Raw genomic sequence first — 17181 nt, 5'->3', positions numbered from 1 at the left:
TTGGCCAAGGGGGGGACATGGGGACCACTAGTTCCTTCCCTCCCAGCCAGGCCACCAGGCATCGATGCTAGGGGCATCGTCAGGTGCATTGCAACAGGAGTGTTGGGCTTTGGATAAACTAATTGTGTTGCAAGGAGTGGAGCGAAGCTTTTAGATTTCAGAGCCAAAATGTGGCATCTTTATTAATGTGTCTACTTGAGTTCCCTGGGACGCGATGTTTTCTCCTCACCCTGGCCATCCATCTGAACTGATAATAGGACTATTAATCCATTTTGTTGACAGCACGCACAGACCTCCAGTGAGGCAGGAGATGGGGATGGGTGGGGCTGCAATCGATGCTGTTTTGTTCCAAAGGGATCTTGTCACAGCCTCTGGCAAACTGAGCATTAGCTGGAGGTGAAAGGATGGAGTGTTAAGGTTATGGGTGATCTGCAGCTGGCCAGCTGTGGCCTGGCTTCTCCTTGGCTAACTGGAGAGCATCCTGCAGAAAGCCACTGAGATAAGAGATGTTCTACAGAACCCAAACCTGCAGGAGACCTTGTGCTCCAGGGCATATCCCACTGTGCAGGTTCTACGCTCAGCAACCTCATACCTGTCATTAACACACCTCTAATCCTCCTCCATACCCACAGTGAAGTTTCTCAGAATTTCAGGCCTTTTCAGCCCTGCCTGGCACAGCATTCATCATGTCAGTGATTTTTCTCTACAGTAGCAGAAGTACATATATGCAATAAATAAAAAAATGCATATGTTCTATATATGTGATATATGAAGAAATATTTCAGTGGAAAAAGAGCTGGGACATGAGGTGTATCCCTGCCCAGCTCTCACTCCTCCACAGAGTCCCTGCCAGTGGCTGATCCCAGGCGCCTTTATATTCAGACTGATCCTGTCTGGTTTTAAATATCTCAAGCCACAGAACTTTCTCCCTCCAGGGAACCACGTCGCAGCCTCATAATTTTCGCTGTCAGCAGAGGGGATTTTTTCCCCTGTGACATTCAACCTAAATGCTCCATTTCTTCATTTCCTGTCATCCCTTCTGGTGATGCCCCTTGTACTCTATTAAATAATTCCTTCCCTCCCTCTCTATTTACTCCAACCAGATCTGTAAGGCTCTTAGTTTGTCTCCCCATGGACAGCTCTTAACCAAGCAATATATATATTTAAGCCTTTTAATCTTCTTTCAGAAATCAGTCTCCCTGTGCCTTTGATCATTTGTGTGGCTTCCCTCTGAACTGCCGCCAACACGTCTGTGCCGAGGGAGCCCCGTGCTCCAGCTTCGGCCACACCTGAGCCTCCCAGTGCCTCGCTACTGCCCTCGGATGGACCGGGCCCAAACACCAGAGGCTGATCCATCCCTACTGGCTTTATGCACAGCACCCTCCTGCATCCCCCTTGCTGACCCCCAGGCCCTTCACCGGGGAGTAGCTCCAGCACTTGGCTCAGCCCATCCTGCTGTTGGCTCCTGCTTGCCTTTGCCTTCCAGCCGCGCTCACTCACATCTGTCCAAGGCACAGCTCCTTTAGTTGCTTCCTGCCCATATTTCTAATCTCACTAGGCCCTTTTTGTGTTAATTTTCTATGCTTGCTGGAGCTCACAGCACCTCCCAGTATAGCATCATCTGCCAAATTCATTAATGTGTAGTTTACTCCTTCTTTCCAGGTCATTAATGAGGGTATTAAATGAGAGCAGCCCTAACCTAGATCCCTGCAGTACCCCATAAACACCTCCCCCTGCTTCTAATTACCCTTTGTTTATGATCCTTCAGCCAGGTTTTCAATCCACATGGCACAGTTCAAGTCATCAGAATTAATTTTTTCATGGGAGACTTCGAAAAGGCTTTGCCCCTCTGTGCTGTCCCCACCTGCCGCCTCCACGTGTCCCACCCCTACTCCCCCGTGGGTCACAATGACCTACGATGCTGCTTTCCAGGGAGGGTAAGAATCACCCGGCAAAGGCTTTTTTCCTCTGCTGAGGGATTGGTGTCCGTGGATGGATGCTATCCCGGGGGATGGCGACCGTAGATGGGTGCTGTCGTGCGGAACGGTGTCCCCGGAGGCAGGGGGTGTCCCGGTCCCCTCCTAGGCTCTGTTCCCGGCGGTGGCGTGCCCGTGGCCGGGCTGTGCCGTCCGAGGGGCCCCGCCGTGCGCCGCCCGGGCCGGTCCCGCCGCAGCTCCCGCGGGCGGCCGCGAGATGGCGCCGTTGTGCCTGGGAAGGAGCGGCGGGGCCCGACGGCGCGGGCGGGGCGGGGAGCGCCGGGCCGGGGACACCGCGCTGTGCCCGCGGGGCGCGTCCCCGTCCAGGCGTCGGGTCCCGCTGCCAACCGCCCCGACGGGACCTGTGCCGCCGCAGATCCGCTGAGCCCCTGCCCCGCTGCCGTTCCCGCCGGCCGGCCGCTACCGACGGGTGGGCTGCGGGGCTGTTCGCGGCGTGGATGCGCAGGCACCGGCCCGTCTTTAACCCCGTGGCGGGGAGCGGCGTGTTGGGAGGTTTCCGAGCCGGGCGTCGACCGCGCCCGCCATGCAACGGCGCCGCGCCTCCGCCCCGTCCTGGTGACACCTCCCCTGGGCGCCGTAACGAGACCCCGGGACCCTGCGTACGGGAGCGCGGAGTCTCGAGGTGAGGCACCGGCACACGGACAACGAGACACTTTATTTCGTTGTTAGGAGGAGGCGGCACGGCAGGGATTTGTCCAGGGTTCAGCAGGGCGCAGCGAGCGATGCCGGGGCTGGAGCCTCCCGGGAGCGCCCGGCGTTCCGGGCCCCCAGGGGTGTCACACTGTCCGGGGGGGCGGGCACCCTCCTGCCAGAGAGTGAAAGAGACCGAACGGGCCTGGGGGCGCTCCCGCTGCCCGCAGGGACCCGCTGCCCGCAGGGACCCGCTGCCGCCGCCCCGCGCGATGAGGAAGGAACAGTCGGTGACCGCGGCCGCGCAAACAAAGCGCCGGCGCGCCTTCAGCTCGCGGGCAGCGGGGCGAGCTCAGCGGCGCAGGGCAGCACAGACAGTAGGGGCAGCAGAGGCACCCACGCTCCCGGCCGGCCGGCAGGTCCCTCTCCATCTCATCCCATCCCATCCCATTCCCAACCCGTCCCGCTCCGCTCCCGGGCCCCGTCGGCCCCGCCCCAGCCCCGCCCCCGCCCGGCGACGCCTTCCCATTGGCGGCGACGCGGAGGACCGGCCACGCCCCTCGCGCCCATTGGCCGCGGCTCGGCCCGCCCGCCCCCGCGCCGCCCGCCCGCGCCGCCCGCCCCGCACCGCCCGCCGGCGCTCCGGACTGCGGGCAGTGGCGCGGCCGCCGCAGCGAGCGCCGGCGGGAGCGGGCTCGGCTCGGCGCGGCTCCGCTCGGCTCTGCACGGCTCGGCTCGGCTCGGTGCCGCTCGGCTTGGCAACCCCGCACTGGCTCGCCATGCACGGTCCTTCCGGGGCGCCACCGGCGCGGGCGCCTGAGCGGGCAGCGTTGGCGTGTGCGCGGCGGGACCGCGGCTCCCGGTGCCCGCAGCCGCCCGCCCGCCCGCCGCCGGGGCAGCCCGGCCAGCGCTGCCCGCATGAGCGCGGCGGGCGCCTGAGGCGGGCGGCCGGCGGCCGTCGGGGCGCGGCGCGGCGGGCGGAGGGGGCGGCGCGGCGATGGGGGCTCTCCCGGCGCTGCTGGGGGCCGCCTTGCTGTGGGCCGGCGCCGGGGCCCTCGTCAACCTCAAGTACTCGGTGGAGGAGGAGCAGCGGGCCGGCACGGTGATCGCCAACGTCGCCAAGGACGCCCGGGACGCCGGGTTCGTGCTGGACCCTCGGCAGCCCACTGCTTTCAGGGTGGTCTCCAACTCGGCCCCTCACCTGGTGGACATCAGCCCCGGGTCGGGGCTGCTGGTAACCAAGCAGAAGATTGACCGGGACCTGCTGTGCCGACAGAGCCCCAAGTGCGTCATCTCACTGGAGGTGATGTCCAGCTCCATGGAGATCTGCGTGATCAAGCTGGAGATCAAGGACCTCAACGACAACGCGCCCAGCTTCCCCACTGACCAAATCGAGCTGGAGATCTCAGAGACAGCCAGCCCTGGTACCCGGGTGCCACTGGAGAGTGCCTATGACCCGGACTCGGGCAGTTTTGGTGTGCAGAGCTATGAGATCACCCCCAATGACCTCTTTGGACTGGAGACCAAGACACGGGGTGATGGGTCCCGTTTTGCTGAGCTGGTGGTGGAGAAGAGCCTAGACCGTGAGACTCAGTCCCACTACAGCTACGTGATCACAGCACTGGATGGTGGTGACCCACCCAACTTTGGCACCGTGGAGCTCAGCATCCGTGTCATCGACTCCAATGACAACAACCCGCTCTTTGAGGAGCCAGCCTACACCGTCAGTGTGCCTGAAAATGCTCCCCCAGGTACCCCAGTCATCCGCCTCAATGCCTCTGACCCGGATGAGGGCACCAATGGCCAGGTCCTCTACTCTTTCCACAGCTATGTCTCAGAGCGGGCCCGGGAGCTCTTCCAGATCGACCCCCAGAGCGGCCTCATCACGGTGAGCGGTGCCATTGACTACGAGGAGGGTCACGTGTATGAGCTGGATGTGCAGGCCAAGGACTTAGGGCCTAACTCCATCCCTGCCCACTGCAAAGTGACCATCAGTGTCCAGGATGCCAACGACAACCCGCCCCTCATCAACCTGCTGTCTGTGAACAGCGAGCTGGTGGAGGTGAGCGAGAACGCCCCGCCGGGGTACGTCATCGCCCTGGTGCGGGTCTCGGATCGTGACTCCGGGGCCAATGGGCGGGTGCAGTGCAAGCTCCTGGGCAATGTGCCTTTTCGACTCCAGGAGTACGAGAGCTTCTCCACCATCCTGGTTGACGGGCGGCTGGACCGGGAACAGAGGGACCAGTACAACCTCACCATCCAGGCCAGGGACAATGGCATCCCCTCTCTGCAGGCCACCAAGTCCTTCACGGTCAAGATCACTGATGAGAATGACAACCATCCCCATTTTTCCAAGCCCTATTACCAGGTCATCGTGCAGGAGAACAACACCCCAGGGGCCTACCTCCTCTCAGTCTCTGCCAGAGACCCTGACCTGGGCCTCAATGGCAGTGTCTCCTACCAGATTGTGCCCTCCCAAGTCAGGGACATGCCTGTCTTCACTTATGTCTCCATCAACCCCAACTCTGGAGATATTTATGCTTTGAGGTCTTTCAATCATGAACAGACAAAGGCCTTTGAATTCAAGGTCTTGGCAAAAGATGGGGGTAATCCCTCTCTGCAGAGCAATGCCACTGTCAGGGTGATCGTCCTGGATGTCAATGACAACACCCCTGTGATCACGGCCCCGCCGCTGGTCAACGGGACGGCAGAGGTGTACATCCCCAGGAACGCGGGGGTCGGCTACCTGGTGACAGTGGTCAAGGCAGATGACTATGATGAGGGTGAAAATGGCAGACTTTCCTATGAAATGGTGGAAGGAGACAGAGGGTTTTTTGAGATAGACCAGGTCAATGGAGAGATAAGGACCACCAGAGCCTTTGGGGAGAATGCCAAGACAGCCTACGAGTTGATTGTGGTGGCTCATGACCATGGGAAAACATCTCTCTCGGCTTCTGCCTTGATTTTGATATACCTGTCTCCAGCCCTGGATGCCCAAGAGTCCATAGGATCTGTTAACCTCTCCCTTATTTTCATTATTGCCCTGGGGTCTATTGCAGCCATTCTTTTTGTCACCATGATCTTCGTGGCAGTTAAGTGCAAAAGGGATAACAAGGAAATCAGGACCTACAACTGCAGGTAAAGACATATTTGTTTCTGTGTACCTGCGGGTCTGCTTTGATTTTTGCCATCACAGTTACTTTTGCATTTGCTGCTACATATTTGGTGGGGGTTGAGGGAGGTAGATTTGCTTTAGGAACAAAAGTGAGGTTTCCATCCCTCTAAGAAAATTTCCTGCGAAGCTTTAAAAAATTGCTCTCTGGGAGGAGAGCAGGAGAAATCCCTGCCGAGTAACGAATCGACTTAATTGTGCGGCTTGACAATCTGTTGCAGCATCCCTGGTTTTCCGCGCTCCGTCGCAGGAAGCGGGGAGAACGGTTTTACCGGGGACGTGGCTGGTTCCCCTGAGCAGCCCCCTATCTCCAGCACAGCTTCCAAGGGCTGGTGAGGGGGGAAACCCCCCCAGCCACCGCAGCATCTCCACAGCCGACGGTGCGAGCGGCGCGGTGGCATCCCTAAGCCCTCGCTCGCCGCTCAAAAGAGCTATTGTGCGCCCGCTGCGGCTCCACGCCACGGCCAGCGATGGGGCCAACTGCATAAAATAGTGGCAACCCCCCCCTCCCCGGCTGTCCCCGATGCGCAGCTCCAGCACCCGGCATGGCTGGCTGGGCTGGGAGTGCTGGGGCGAGGGAGGATTTTTGCAGTGCTGTGTCATTTTGCCCTGGCTCGATGCGTGCTCCGGGGTCCGAAATGCCGGAGGGGAGGTCAGCCCCGTGCCCGGAGCCACTGAAAGGCTGATAGGGGAAATCCAGTCCCCCTGAATATGTAACAGCCTGGCGATTATTGTCTCTCTTTTACTATTCTCTGTGTTACACAAGTTAGGAGACAAATGCTAACCACACATGAATATCAATCAGATGCCATAAAAGAGCAGCTGCAATGCCTCATAAATGGTTTAATCCTGTTACTAGTGAAATAGCCATGACTTCTCCATTCCTTTGGCACTGAGTCGTTTCAGAGGGGAGGGATGGAAATTAATTTTGCTCTACCTTGGAAACGCACGCTCGGCCCTGGCAATTCAGCGGCGCGGGGGGATGTGCGGTCTTTAAAGTTTTATTTACGCAGAAATAATGCCGGAGAGTTCGGGTATTGTACCCCGTTTTCACAGTGTAAAGTGCGTATATAAGCCTTTTTGCTCGATGGGGGAAAAATCATCTGGAAATAAAGGTCGGTCTGTGCTGTATTATGGGATGTCTAGCTTCAAGTGAAAGCTCACAGACCAGATTTCTTGCCAGCTCGGCCCATTAAATGAGGATAGGACTTGAATGGATAAAAATCATGTTGTGGTGGTGCCCCTAACAGCTTCCCACATATGTATAAGCGCTGGGTTTACTGTGACGGCTTAGGGATTAATGAAGTGCGGTTTAATTAAATAATTGGTCAATAGAGAAAGGACAGCAAAATGAATGCCTGCAGGAAATAATTGGGCTCTCGCATTGCCAAACTTAAACATTTAGGTAAACAAAACAATTAAAGCTTCATCAAGCATTGTTAGACGAGTCAGCAGCATATAGATTGTTGGCACAACAGAAATCCCTGCCTTCCCCTGATTTATTTGCACACTCAGGGGGATGCTTGGGCTGTTGTCAGTGTGTCTGAGCAGAAGTCAGCTGCAGAGGTGGGGGAGCACCAGGCAGGCTCAGCAGTGGCTTGTGAGCATGGGGCACCCTCTCCCCGTGCCTTTAGGCTTTGCAGTGCCTTGTTTTAGAGGTTCTTCACACGAGCTGCTGGAGAGTCTTCAAAAATGTGTTAATTTATGGGGCATATATGAGGGCTCTTCGACTTGGTGGCATTTTCATGCTCAGGCAATTAGCTTTCTGGAACGAGAATATTTGTCCAATATTTGCCTTTCCAGATAAACTGTATTATTTATTCATCCCATTATTTCTGTTGCAGCTATCTTTTTTTTCTTTCTTTCTTTCTCTTTAATGCTGTTATCATAAAAAGAAGAGGAGCAAAATCCTGGCTTTCAAATGTGTATTCTGACTGTGGGTAGCATTTGATGTGCCTCCTTGGGAAATACTGAGCTGCCCAATGCTGTGCATGTACAAATTCATGGCAGGGACTGTTTTGTTGCTCACTACAGAAAGCGAAGCCACAGTCAGTCTGAGCTCAGCATAGCCAGCTAATGCAAGGTGCAAATAATTTGTCATTATTTGCTTGGGTGGTGTTTTGCAGTAACTTTTTTCCTCCGATGTTTTGCAGAACACAAACAAGGTACTTCATCAGTTGATTCTTTTGGCAGGTGGGAAGCAAAGAGGGAAAGCAAGGCAGAGAAAAACAAGCTTGCAGTAAAAAAAAAAAAAAAAAAGGTCAAAAAGCCTAATTTCTCTTTGCAAAACACGGTTTCTGTTCTCCGATTTCCAGAAGGTAAAAGCATTTCCCAGTAGAAGGGGATGTGTGTGTCAGGGGGTGAGGAAAGAATGGGATTCGGTTGGATAAAAGATTTTGAGTTATCAGGTATGATCAGGAGATAGTCAAAACACCAGCAATTTATATAAAGCATTAATAAACAAACAGCCTTTGGAGTGTGAGAGAATACAGCTTGCCAGCTAGGACTGCTTCTGGGTCTGCTTTATTTACTGCTATGGAAGATGAACTGGGAAAGAAATCTGCTATTCATTTTGAATTTTCATTACAAGGAGCAAATTAAATCACTTTTAAAATCCTTATTACGCATGGAAATGAATGCAGGTACCCTTTTCAGTTCATGGATTTTTAACATCTCCATTTTTCTCTTCTGTAGGCTGGACTTTACTCCTAGTAACTAAATATCAGCAATTACAAACACTAGAATAAAACAGGGGCATTCTTCCTTCCCATTATTTTTCGTATTTGACCTGAAAACATTATACATATAAAAATAAACTAAAGACGGTGTCGTGCCACCAGACCCAAAACATGACGTAATATGCATGACTAAGAAGTCTACATGGAGAAGGGGGCCAAGCCCTCTGGGTTTCTGCATGTGTATTTAGCAGGGCAGGATTTCGGATGCTCTCAGCTTCTCATTTTCTTTCTGCCCCCCAGAATCGCAGAGTACTCCTATGGGCATCAAAAGAAATCAAGCAAGAAGAAGAAGATCAGCAAGAATGATATCCGCCTGGTACCGCGGGATGTGGAGGAGACGGATAAAATGAACGTTGTGAGCTGCTCCTCTCTCACTTCATCCCTCAACTACTTCGACTACCACCAGCAGACCCTGCCGCTGGGCTGCCGCCGCTCCGAAAGCACCTTCCTCAACGTGGAGAGCCAGAACAACAGGAACGCCGGCTCCAACCACATTTACCATCACACCTTCACGGGGCAGAGCCCCCAGCAGCCCGACCTCATCATCAACGGGATGCCGCTGCCAGAGGTGAGTGCAGGTGGACAGCCCGAGCCCTGGGAGCATCGGGAATGGGTTTGTGCCTGGACTGCACGGACCGCGGAGTGCGGGTCTGTTTATGTAAGCGCTGCCAAAACGAGGTGTGGAGCAAACGGGCAGTGGTGGTTTCTGTGTGCTGGACACGCCAGGGCATGGGAGTGATGGAGGATGGACGGGGGGGAGCAGCAGGTACCCGCCTTGTGTGTTCTGGGGCAGCCCCGATGTGTGGCTATGGGTGGATGTTTCACCCCCAGGCACTGCACAGAAGTGCCCAGGTGGGGATGGGCCAGGCCAGGCTGCCTCAAGGCTAGAGGTGGCTGTGTTGCAGGTGGATTTTGAGTGTGGAGATGCTCAAGGCAGGAGACACTCGTTGCCTTCACAGGAGTTTTCTTAAAAGGTTGAGGACAGTGGTGTTGGTAGCTGTTGCTCTGCAAGCAGCTGGTTGTGCTGGGGATGCAGACAGCAGAGGATGCCCCAGTGGGATTACCTGTACACCTGACCCGCTGCTGTTCCTTCACCATGCAGGATCCTTGCTGGCATGGGAGGGATGGATGGTACCTGCCGAAGGCAGGGAAAGGGGCCACTCTGATCCACTCCATCCTCATCAGTTTCTTCTAATTCTTCAGCTTTCCTGTACATCACAGGCATCATTTAATGTTGCTTGTTTGTCTCTCTTTGAATTATTGTTTCATATTAAGCAAAACAATCAAAGGTTTGTCATGTTTCTCGCTTTGAACAGGATAACAAAGCTGGAGAAGCAGTTGAAATATTTATGGCTTGCTCTGTTTTGTCTTGAGTGTGCTGGTGCAAATGCAAAACGGTGCTGCTGAAGTCAGTGGAGCTGCTTCAGATTCATCCTGGTGCTACAGAGAGCAGAGCCCAGCCCTCTGTGAGAGTCTGCAGGGCTGCTGGAGAGGGCTGGTGCTGGTGGCCTGGTCCTGCTGTGGTTGTATTGGCAAAATGCTTATTGAACCCTGGTGTTTAACCTCTGCTGAAGCCTCACAGAACCAGCTCCTGAGAGGCTGTGTACTGGTGTGGGCACAGTTTTGGCCACTTGCTCTGTGGGAATGACCTCAAATTAAGTACTTATATATTCTTCTTGCATGTTTTCAGCCACAGATCTGCGTGGGCATTTCTGCTCCCAAATGCCCTATTGGGTAGAAGCAGGAACTTTGCATCTGAGACTGGATGGGAGCAGTTTGGGATAAGCCAGTCTCTGGTCAAATAAGGCAGAAGAGCTGCTAATGAATCCACCAACTCCTTGTGCTGTGCCTGGGCGGGCTGGGGGTGGGAAACACCACCCTTCATGTGTTAGGGGGTCTCCACTGATGCTCAGATTTGCCTGTGCTCTTTGCTGAAGTCTTAGGATGCCCAGCTGCCTGGGTTTGCATCCCAAGGTTGTGGGTGAGCACCGCTGTTGGGATGCTGGGGGCAGCAGTCCCTGAGGAATTCCTGCCTTCCTGGAGCAGTGTCCTTTGGAGAGGGTTCTGGTGTGCATCTCTGGCTGGTGCCTTGCTATGGGCACTGAGCACTGGAACATCTTGTCAGCCTCTGATTCACTGCCACCAGTCATAAAATCCATCACATGTTGGCACTATCCAGAAGTGCATGCCAGCAGTGGGAGGTCTGTGGTGCCGGGGAGGAGGAAGGACCATCAGCAACATCATAGCTCAGCTGATAAAGTTAACAGCCAGCTGCAAACAGAAGGCAGTGCTGCCCATGCTTTTCCTGCACAGAGCAGATAGCCTGGGGTTCCCACAGAATGTGCCCTCCAGAGACTCCCCTGCCTTGTCCTCATGTGAGGGATCTGGGATGGTTGTTGTCTCTCCCTGTGGCTCCAGCTCACCCCATTTCCCTCAGGCAAGTGGGATATGCTGCAAAAAGCCAGTACCTCACTTGGAGAAAGAAGTTTGTCTCTTGTAATAAGTGCCCTGGAGTGTCAGTGAAACAGCAGGAGGGCAGAGGGCTGCTCACCAGTCCTGCAAAGGGACCAGCAGCTCTTGGGTGAGAGAAGCATGTCCTGGTGGGGTCTGCTCACTTCCTGGGGATGCTTTTGGACAAAAGGGCAGAGCCAGGGCAAAGGGAGGAGAAATCCCAGCTGGAAGCTGTTTGGAAGTTTGGTTTAGGGTGGGAATGTTTTTGTTTTTTGGCAGAGTCCCACCGTTGTGCTTCCAGCTGTTGCTGGGGAAGTTATTGCACTGGAGGTGTGGGTTCTACTGGCTTCTAAAAATCCCAGTGATCCACTGAGGATGAGGAGGTTCAGCAGTAACTAGAGTGAGAGCCCTGTTCTAGCACACAGGGTGACATGGAAACCCCATAAGAGATGCTTCCATGGAAAACCATCACAGCCTTTCACCCCTGTAGCCCATCGCTGCCGTAGCAGGTGCTGCGGTGTAATGCGGTGGCTGTGCAGTGTGCTATTGGTACACCTCCAAGTGATGAGGATTTAATAAGCACAGTTCCTGCCCAGGGCTTCCAGAGCAAAGCCATTCTCTGCACATCATCCAGTGGTACTTTGTCTGGGCTGGTTTGAATCACCTCCAGTGATGAAGCCGCTGGCATTTCCCTGGGGAGCCTTTATGAGGTGTCAGCATCGGGAAGATATCACTGCTGCTCCCCCTAGGAGTGACTTTTCCTGATGGGAAGGCAAAGCATCAGTTGATAACAGATAAAATTCGGAGGTAAATGTGTTGCTGGCAGTGTCACTTAGCATATGATGGTTGTGGCTGGGGGTAAGTGATTGCTTCTGCAGGCATGCACTGCCCCAGCAGCGGTGGATTTGTGATGTGGCTGGTCTTTAATGTGAGGCTCATTTAGTTTAACAGTCAGGCACCTTGAAATAAAAGTCCCCAGGGATGGCTTGTTTGTGGAGCTTCAGGAAATGTTTCTTCCCGTGAGGTGGCAGGTCTCAGGACTGGTGGTGGTGCCGTGCTCGTGCTGGCAGTAATTGGGTTTGTTGGTGCTCCCCACCTTTTCCCTGCTGACCCAGAAAGGATTAAACACTAGTGTCTAGCGGGGCTGCAATCCCACTCTGAGAATGCAAAAGAAGTTTGAAACCATCCTTAATAAACTTTTCCCTTTGGGTGGGGACAAGCTCGGCTGCTGGCTCTGCTTGTGCCAGGGCACAGCTTCCAAGGGAGCACTGGGAGGCAGTGGGGGTTATCCTGGGATGTTCTGGCCCTGCTGGGGTTCAGTGGTGCCTTGGTGTTGGGGTACTGCTGGAGAATGCCTGCCTGCAGCCTTTGAGCATCCTTGTGGCTGTAGGCAGTGATGGCAAAAAGTGTTTGTGAGTAGCTCTGGTGATCATGACTGACAGAGGGAGGCTTGGCCCCCGTTAGTGTTTTGACTTGTTTTACAGGAGGGAGAGTGGGACATGTTGGAGCTGCAAGGGCATTGCCGGTCAGAGTCTTTGCTGCTGCCAAGGGCTCTTTTTTATCTTCCTTCTGAGCTGGAGGAGAAGGCAGCTTTGAAACCAAAAGGGCTTGTTGTCAGGTTTTGCGTGTGCATTGCTGGGACTTGTACCAGGAGATTAAAAATCAAAATTAATAGGAGCCATTAGGCAGCTTCCTTGATAAAAATGCGTGTTGCATTGGGGTGGTGTGGAAACCGGTCTGAATGCTGAGCCTTTTAGGATCCTGGGAACACGACTTGCATGTAGAGTAGCCACCCTTGGGTAACACTTACATGCCTGGATTTTGGCTTCAGGGTTTGAAAAGTAAACAGTGTATGTGTAATGGCTGCATCTGCGTTTCAGAGACAGTTTTACATCCCAAATCTGCACCACTTTGGGAAACGCTGCCAAAGCATTGTTTGCTGCCCTGGGTTGGGGAATATACCCTGGGGCATGGCAGCTCACTCTGCCCCTTGGTCTCCCCTGGGGCCACTGTGGTGGCCAGTCCCAGGCAGGACCAGCATGGGAGAGGTGAGGAGGTGTGAAAGAGAGTGGGTGAGCCTTCTTTGCCAGATTGGATGTGTGAAGGTGGAATTAGCATGGAGGTTTTTTACTGACTCTTGCTGGGGGTCCGGGATGGCTCCATCGTGGCAACGCTGGGGAAGGGAAGCAGCAGTGCTGACATTGCACTGTAAGCAGGGTGTGGATTAGTCATGGTCTTGCTCTGGTGCTGCTTTGGTAGCTCCCACTGGAGAAGCGGGGCAAGGTGGAGCAGCCCCTGACCCAACAGGACCTGAGTCCTCTGGGGACTCACACACCCGGTGGCTCCCAGACCTGGATCTGGAGCCGGGGGGGTCATGGTGATCTGCCGCCTCCTGAGCTGATGGCCACCATCAGTAAGATGGGGAATTACTGGTTTTAGTGATAATCCTGGTCTAATCCCCCAACCTTGATACACTCCCGCGTAATCCTCACTCACACTGATTTAGTTTGGGCTCCTCGTGGCTGCAGGGATTATTTGAGGGAGCAAGAGTTGCAGGATAAGGCCCTGTTGGTTTCAGATCTGCTTTGTACTACCTGGAAAGTGTTCTCCTCACTGTGGGAAATGGTTTTCTAAGCACAATAGAACAATTTTCGTTTCAGGCAGCACCGGCAGCTTTTGCTCTGGCTATCTGACGGTGTTAACTAAAGCACATTTCTACAACACACAAAGATTTTTGTTTTGTAAGAAATGAAATCAGCGTGGCTGTTTCTCTTTCTCTGTCATTTCTCTACTTGTCAATTCTTTCTTCCCCTCCAGCTTATCCTCCTCTTCTCCGCTAGCCTTAAAAAGCCCCCAAAGTGTCTGTTATAATCACATTTTGTGTGTTACAACCAGAATGAATGTACTCACTTTAATATGCTGGGTTTGAGGAAATCAGTTTCTGTCTGGTATAACAGACAATTTGTTATAAACCATGCCATTTAGAAGTGAAGGGCCTTGCTTTAGTGCAGCGCTGGGGAAACGTCATGATACATAATTGGAAGGGATTTGGCTTGCTTCTGAGTAATGCTGTGTATAGAGCAGGGGGAAAAGGAGAAAAAGGAGATGATTTCCAACACGGAGAAAGTTTGCAGTGTTGAGACATGCCAGGCGGATGAAATAAGGCTTATTTTCAGCAGGGATAATAATTAAAGCATTATCAGTGATGATGTTCCACGAGCAGGAAGGCTGACTTCGCAGCCAGCGTTGCCAGTCTTGTTTTCTCCTTGGGAGGTCACTGTAACTCAGCACTTTTTTGTGCCTGCGACGTGATGTGCACCGCCACGGGTAAGCGCAGGTCACAGCTCTCCTCCTGCCTTGGTGTTTCGGTGCATCCCTCTCTGGGAGCCAGCCCCAGCCTTTATCCTCCAAGAACCCATCGGAGAGGAGCAATGCTTTCAGCTTTAGACAGCCATGGGTTATCCCCTCCCTGGGGACAGCTCCCAGTCCCTGTCCGGGCAGGCAGCGTCACGCTGCATCGCCGAGGACCGGAGCCTCTGGGGTGGGAACCCCAAGCTTCTCCCCTGCTCACTCCAAATCCCAGCAGATCGCTCTGCTTAACTACTCCCAAAGTGTTTTGTGTATCGCTGTAGGTTCCCTGACCTCTCCGAGCGTTGCAGGCTGACATTATGGAAATCAGCCGCTTTTTATTCCATTGCGAGGTCAGCCTAACCAAATTATACATCTCCTAATGTAATCGCTCCAAGCTGTTGTATGGAGAAATTCATTTGAATACCTTGCAACAGAGATAAATACGCCAGCTCCCATTCATGTTTATCCACGCCACCCTTGCTGTGCTGGGTCCTAGGGAAACCTTTAGTTCAACACACTCTGGCTTTTCCTAAGATCGTAGAATCATGTAAGTTGGAAAAGGCATCTAAGATCATCTAGTTCAACTGGCAGCTGAACACTGCCAGGTTCACCAATTAACCATGTATTTTTTTCGTATTGATGATATGGGGCTGTGACCCCATCCTGGCAGCTCTTTGGGTTTTCCAAGGGTTTTCCAGCCTGCAGTAGGGTCCTTGTTGGGTGGGTTTGCTCCAAGGCTCTGTGGAGGATTAGGGCTGGTGTGTGGTGTGGGGGCAGTAGCCGTGTTGGATTTAACAGTAAAACCCCTCTCCTCTGACAGCAAGTCCTGAGTGCTCCCATGGATATGATTATATTGTTATTTATCACATACTGTATATTATATCTTATACATCATAGGTCATATACTATGTAGAATCAGAGAATCATTTAGGTTGGAAAAGACCTCTAAAAATCAAGTTCAGACATTAACCTAACACTGCCAGGTCCACCCCTTGTATCCATATGCACATAAAAAGTGTGTATAAAAGTTTTACATGTTGCACCTAATTAGGTAAATGAGTGTAGAATATGTCATATAAGCATCTTGTTCGTTTTTATGCTGCTGGTTTGGGTTTTATGGTTCATTTTTACTGAAAGTAGAGAGGCTCCTCTTGTTTTCATAGAATCTTAGAATGATTTGGGTTGGAAGGTTCCTTAAATATTTCCTCTTAGTAAATTTGAATTTCTGATTCATATTTCTGATGCATAACTTGTGAAGTCTATAAAAAAGATTTTGCATGTCAGATAAGAATTCTCCCTTAAATTGGGAAAGATTTCTACTAAGCTTTTTTAAAAATTACATCAGAAGGGTGATCTTGTATGCTACTTACAGGCTTTCTTATAGCAGTTTCCAAGTGAACTTGTTTGTATTGAGCAATTTGAACTTTGTGGTTTCTCCATCTTGTTTCCTTTACATATAGCACACGCTCATGCAGAGGCATCGTTGAGGCCAAGTGCAGTAGCCTTTGAATAACCCTGTGTGCATCTGCTTGGCTGGGTGGAAGAGCTGTATTTTCCAGCTGCCATCTCCTGAAGTCCCTCCTGAGGGCTTTGAGCCAGAGAAACTCCTCAGCCAGGTGCCCTCCCAGGTCTTTGGGCTCTTGCCCTCCATCACTCTGCTCTGGTCAGGTTTTTGCTGAATTCCCATCAGCCAGGAAGGGCAGAACCCAGCCCACCCATCATCTCCTGTATGCTTCCATCCACTGGTTCTGCCTTCAGGGTCTCCAGGGATGAGGCCTCCATCTTTCTTGCTCCTGGGAGTCCTCTCTCCTGACTCCTTGTCTGCTCTGACAGCAGCTCCTGCTCTCCTGTGAGAGCTCAGGTGGGCAGGACCCCCATCCCTGCCTGCTTCCTCTTTCCTGCCAGGCTGCCTAGGGGGCTGGGCATGGCCTCGCTTCAATAAATTATTAGATATTGTTCCCAGTAGTGGCTATAGTTGAGTTCCAATCATTTTCTGTTAATTAAAATACAGGATGGTCTTATTGGTAGCATAAACAGTTGTAATCTGTGTACTTATAAGTGTAATTATAATTTAAATTAGAGCATGCTCTGAATTGGTGATAGATGGGGTGCTCTGCAGGCAGTGCTGCCCTCGCTGTCCCCAGGAGAACATCACTCTGGAAAAGGGACACTGAGGCTGTTGATGGCTCCCAATTTTGCTGCTCCTGCTGGGGCAGAGCTTGCCAATGGCACCTGTTGGAGGGTTTGCTGGAGAAGAGAGCACAGCATCATTGCTTCAGTGTCTTCCTCCAGTTTCTTGTCTTAAGTTTGGAGCAAGATAATGGCTTATGTCAGCCAGGCAAGTGATTAGTGCCGAGCCTTGAAGTTACTCCCTGTTTAACATGGAATTGTGGTGAGTTCTCCTTAGGCTGCTGAAGGCTGGAGTGCAGTGACTGCTGATGCTGGCAGATGTGCATGGCAGGTATTGCACTTCATACACTCTGCTGGAACCCTGGAGCACCCCACAGGTAACCCCAGCGCTCCTCCACCTGACACCTCATACCTGGGGCAGGTCAGTGTTAAATGGCAGAGGTCAGTGTGTGCTGGAGCCCTGTAGATGAGGTCCTTGTCTCAACATCCTGTTGGTCACCAGAGACCTGAATGTGAATCCTTCGTGTTTCTCACTGGTATCTGGAGCTTGCTGGATTATACCATCTTTTGTAATGGCAGGTGTATGCCACAGGGCAGGTTTTAAAATTCCCGTGTTGGAGGATTGCATTAACCCATCCTAAGTCAGGTATGTAAAATTCCATTAAGCGAAACCCCTCTGGCATTTTCTCACCCGTGCTCGAGCTCTGCAGGC

At 52.9% G+C, this 17181-nt stretch overlaps 1 protein-coding gene across 2 annotated transcripts in view; it reads left to right on the top strand.

Annotated features, from left to right (window-relative positions):
• Positions 1 to 3622: 3622 nt before the first annotated feature.
• Positions 3623 to 17181, top strand: part of PCDH19 (protocadherin 19) — a 58510-nt gene continuing 44951 nt past the window's right edge. For both annotated transcript variants that reach the window (XM_050310459.1, XM_050310458.1), the window contains exons 1-2: positions 3623 to 5765; positions 8778 to 9105. In XM_050310459.1, coding sequence (XP_050166416.1) covers positions 3625 to 5765; positions 8778 to 9105 — 2469 coding nt within the window. In that variant the 5' untranslated portion in view covers positions 3623 to 3624. The remainder of the gene's footprint in view (positions 5766 to 8777; positions 9106 to 17181) is intronic.

This window comes from Myiozetetes cayanensis, unplaced genomic scaffold (genome assembly GCF_022539395.1).
Source record: "Myiozetetes cayanensis isolate MyiCay16 unplaced genomic scaffold, myiCay2020 scf15, whole genome shotgun sequence".
In the NCBI taxonomy this organism is placed as follows: domain Eukaryota; kingdom Metazoa; phylum Chordata; class Aves; order Passeriformes; family Tyrannidae; genus Myiozetetes; species Myiozetetes cayanensis.
Note: the sequence above shows the minus strand (reverse complement) of the source record. Positions and strands in the feature narration are given on the sequence as shown.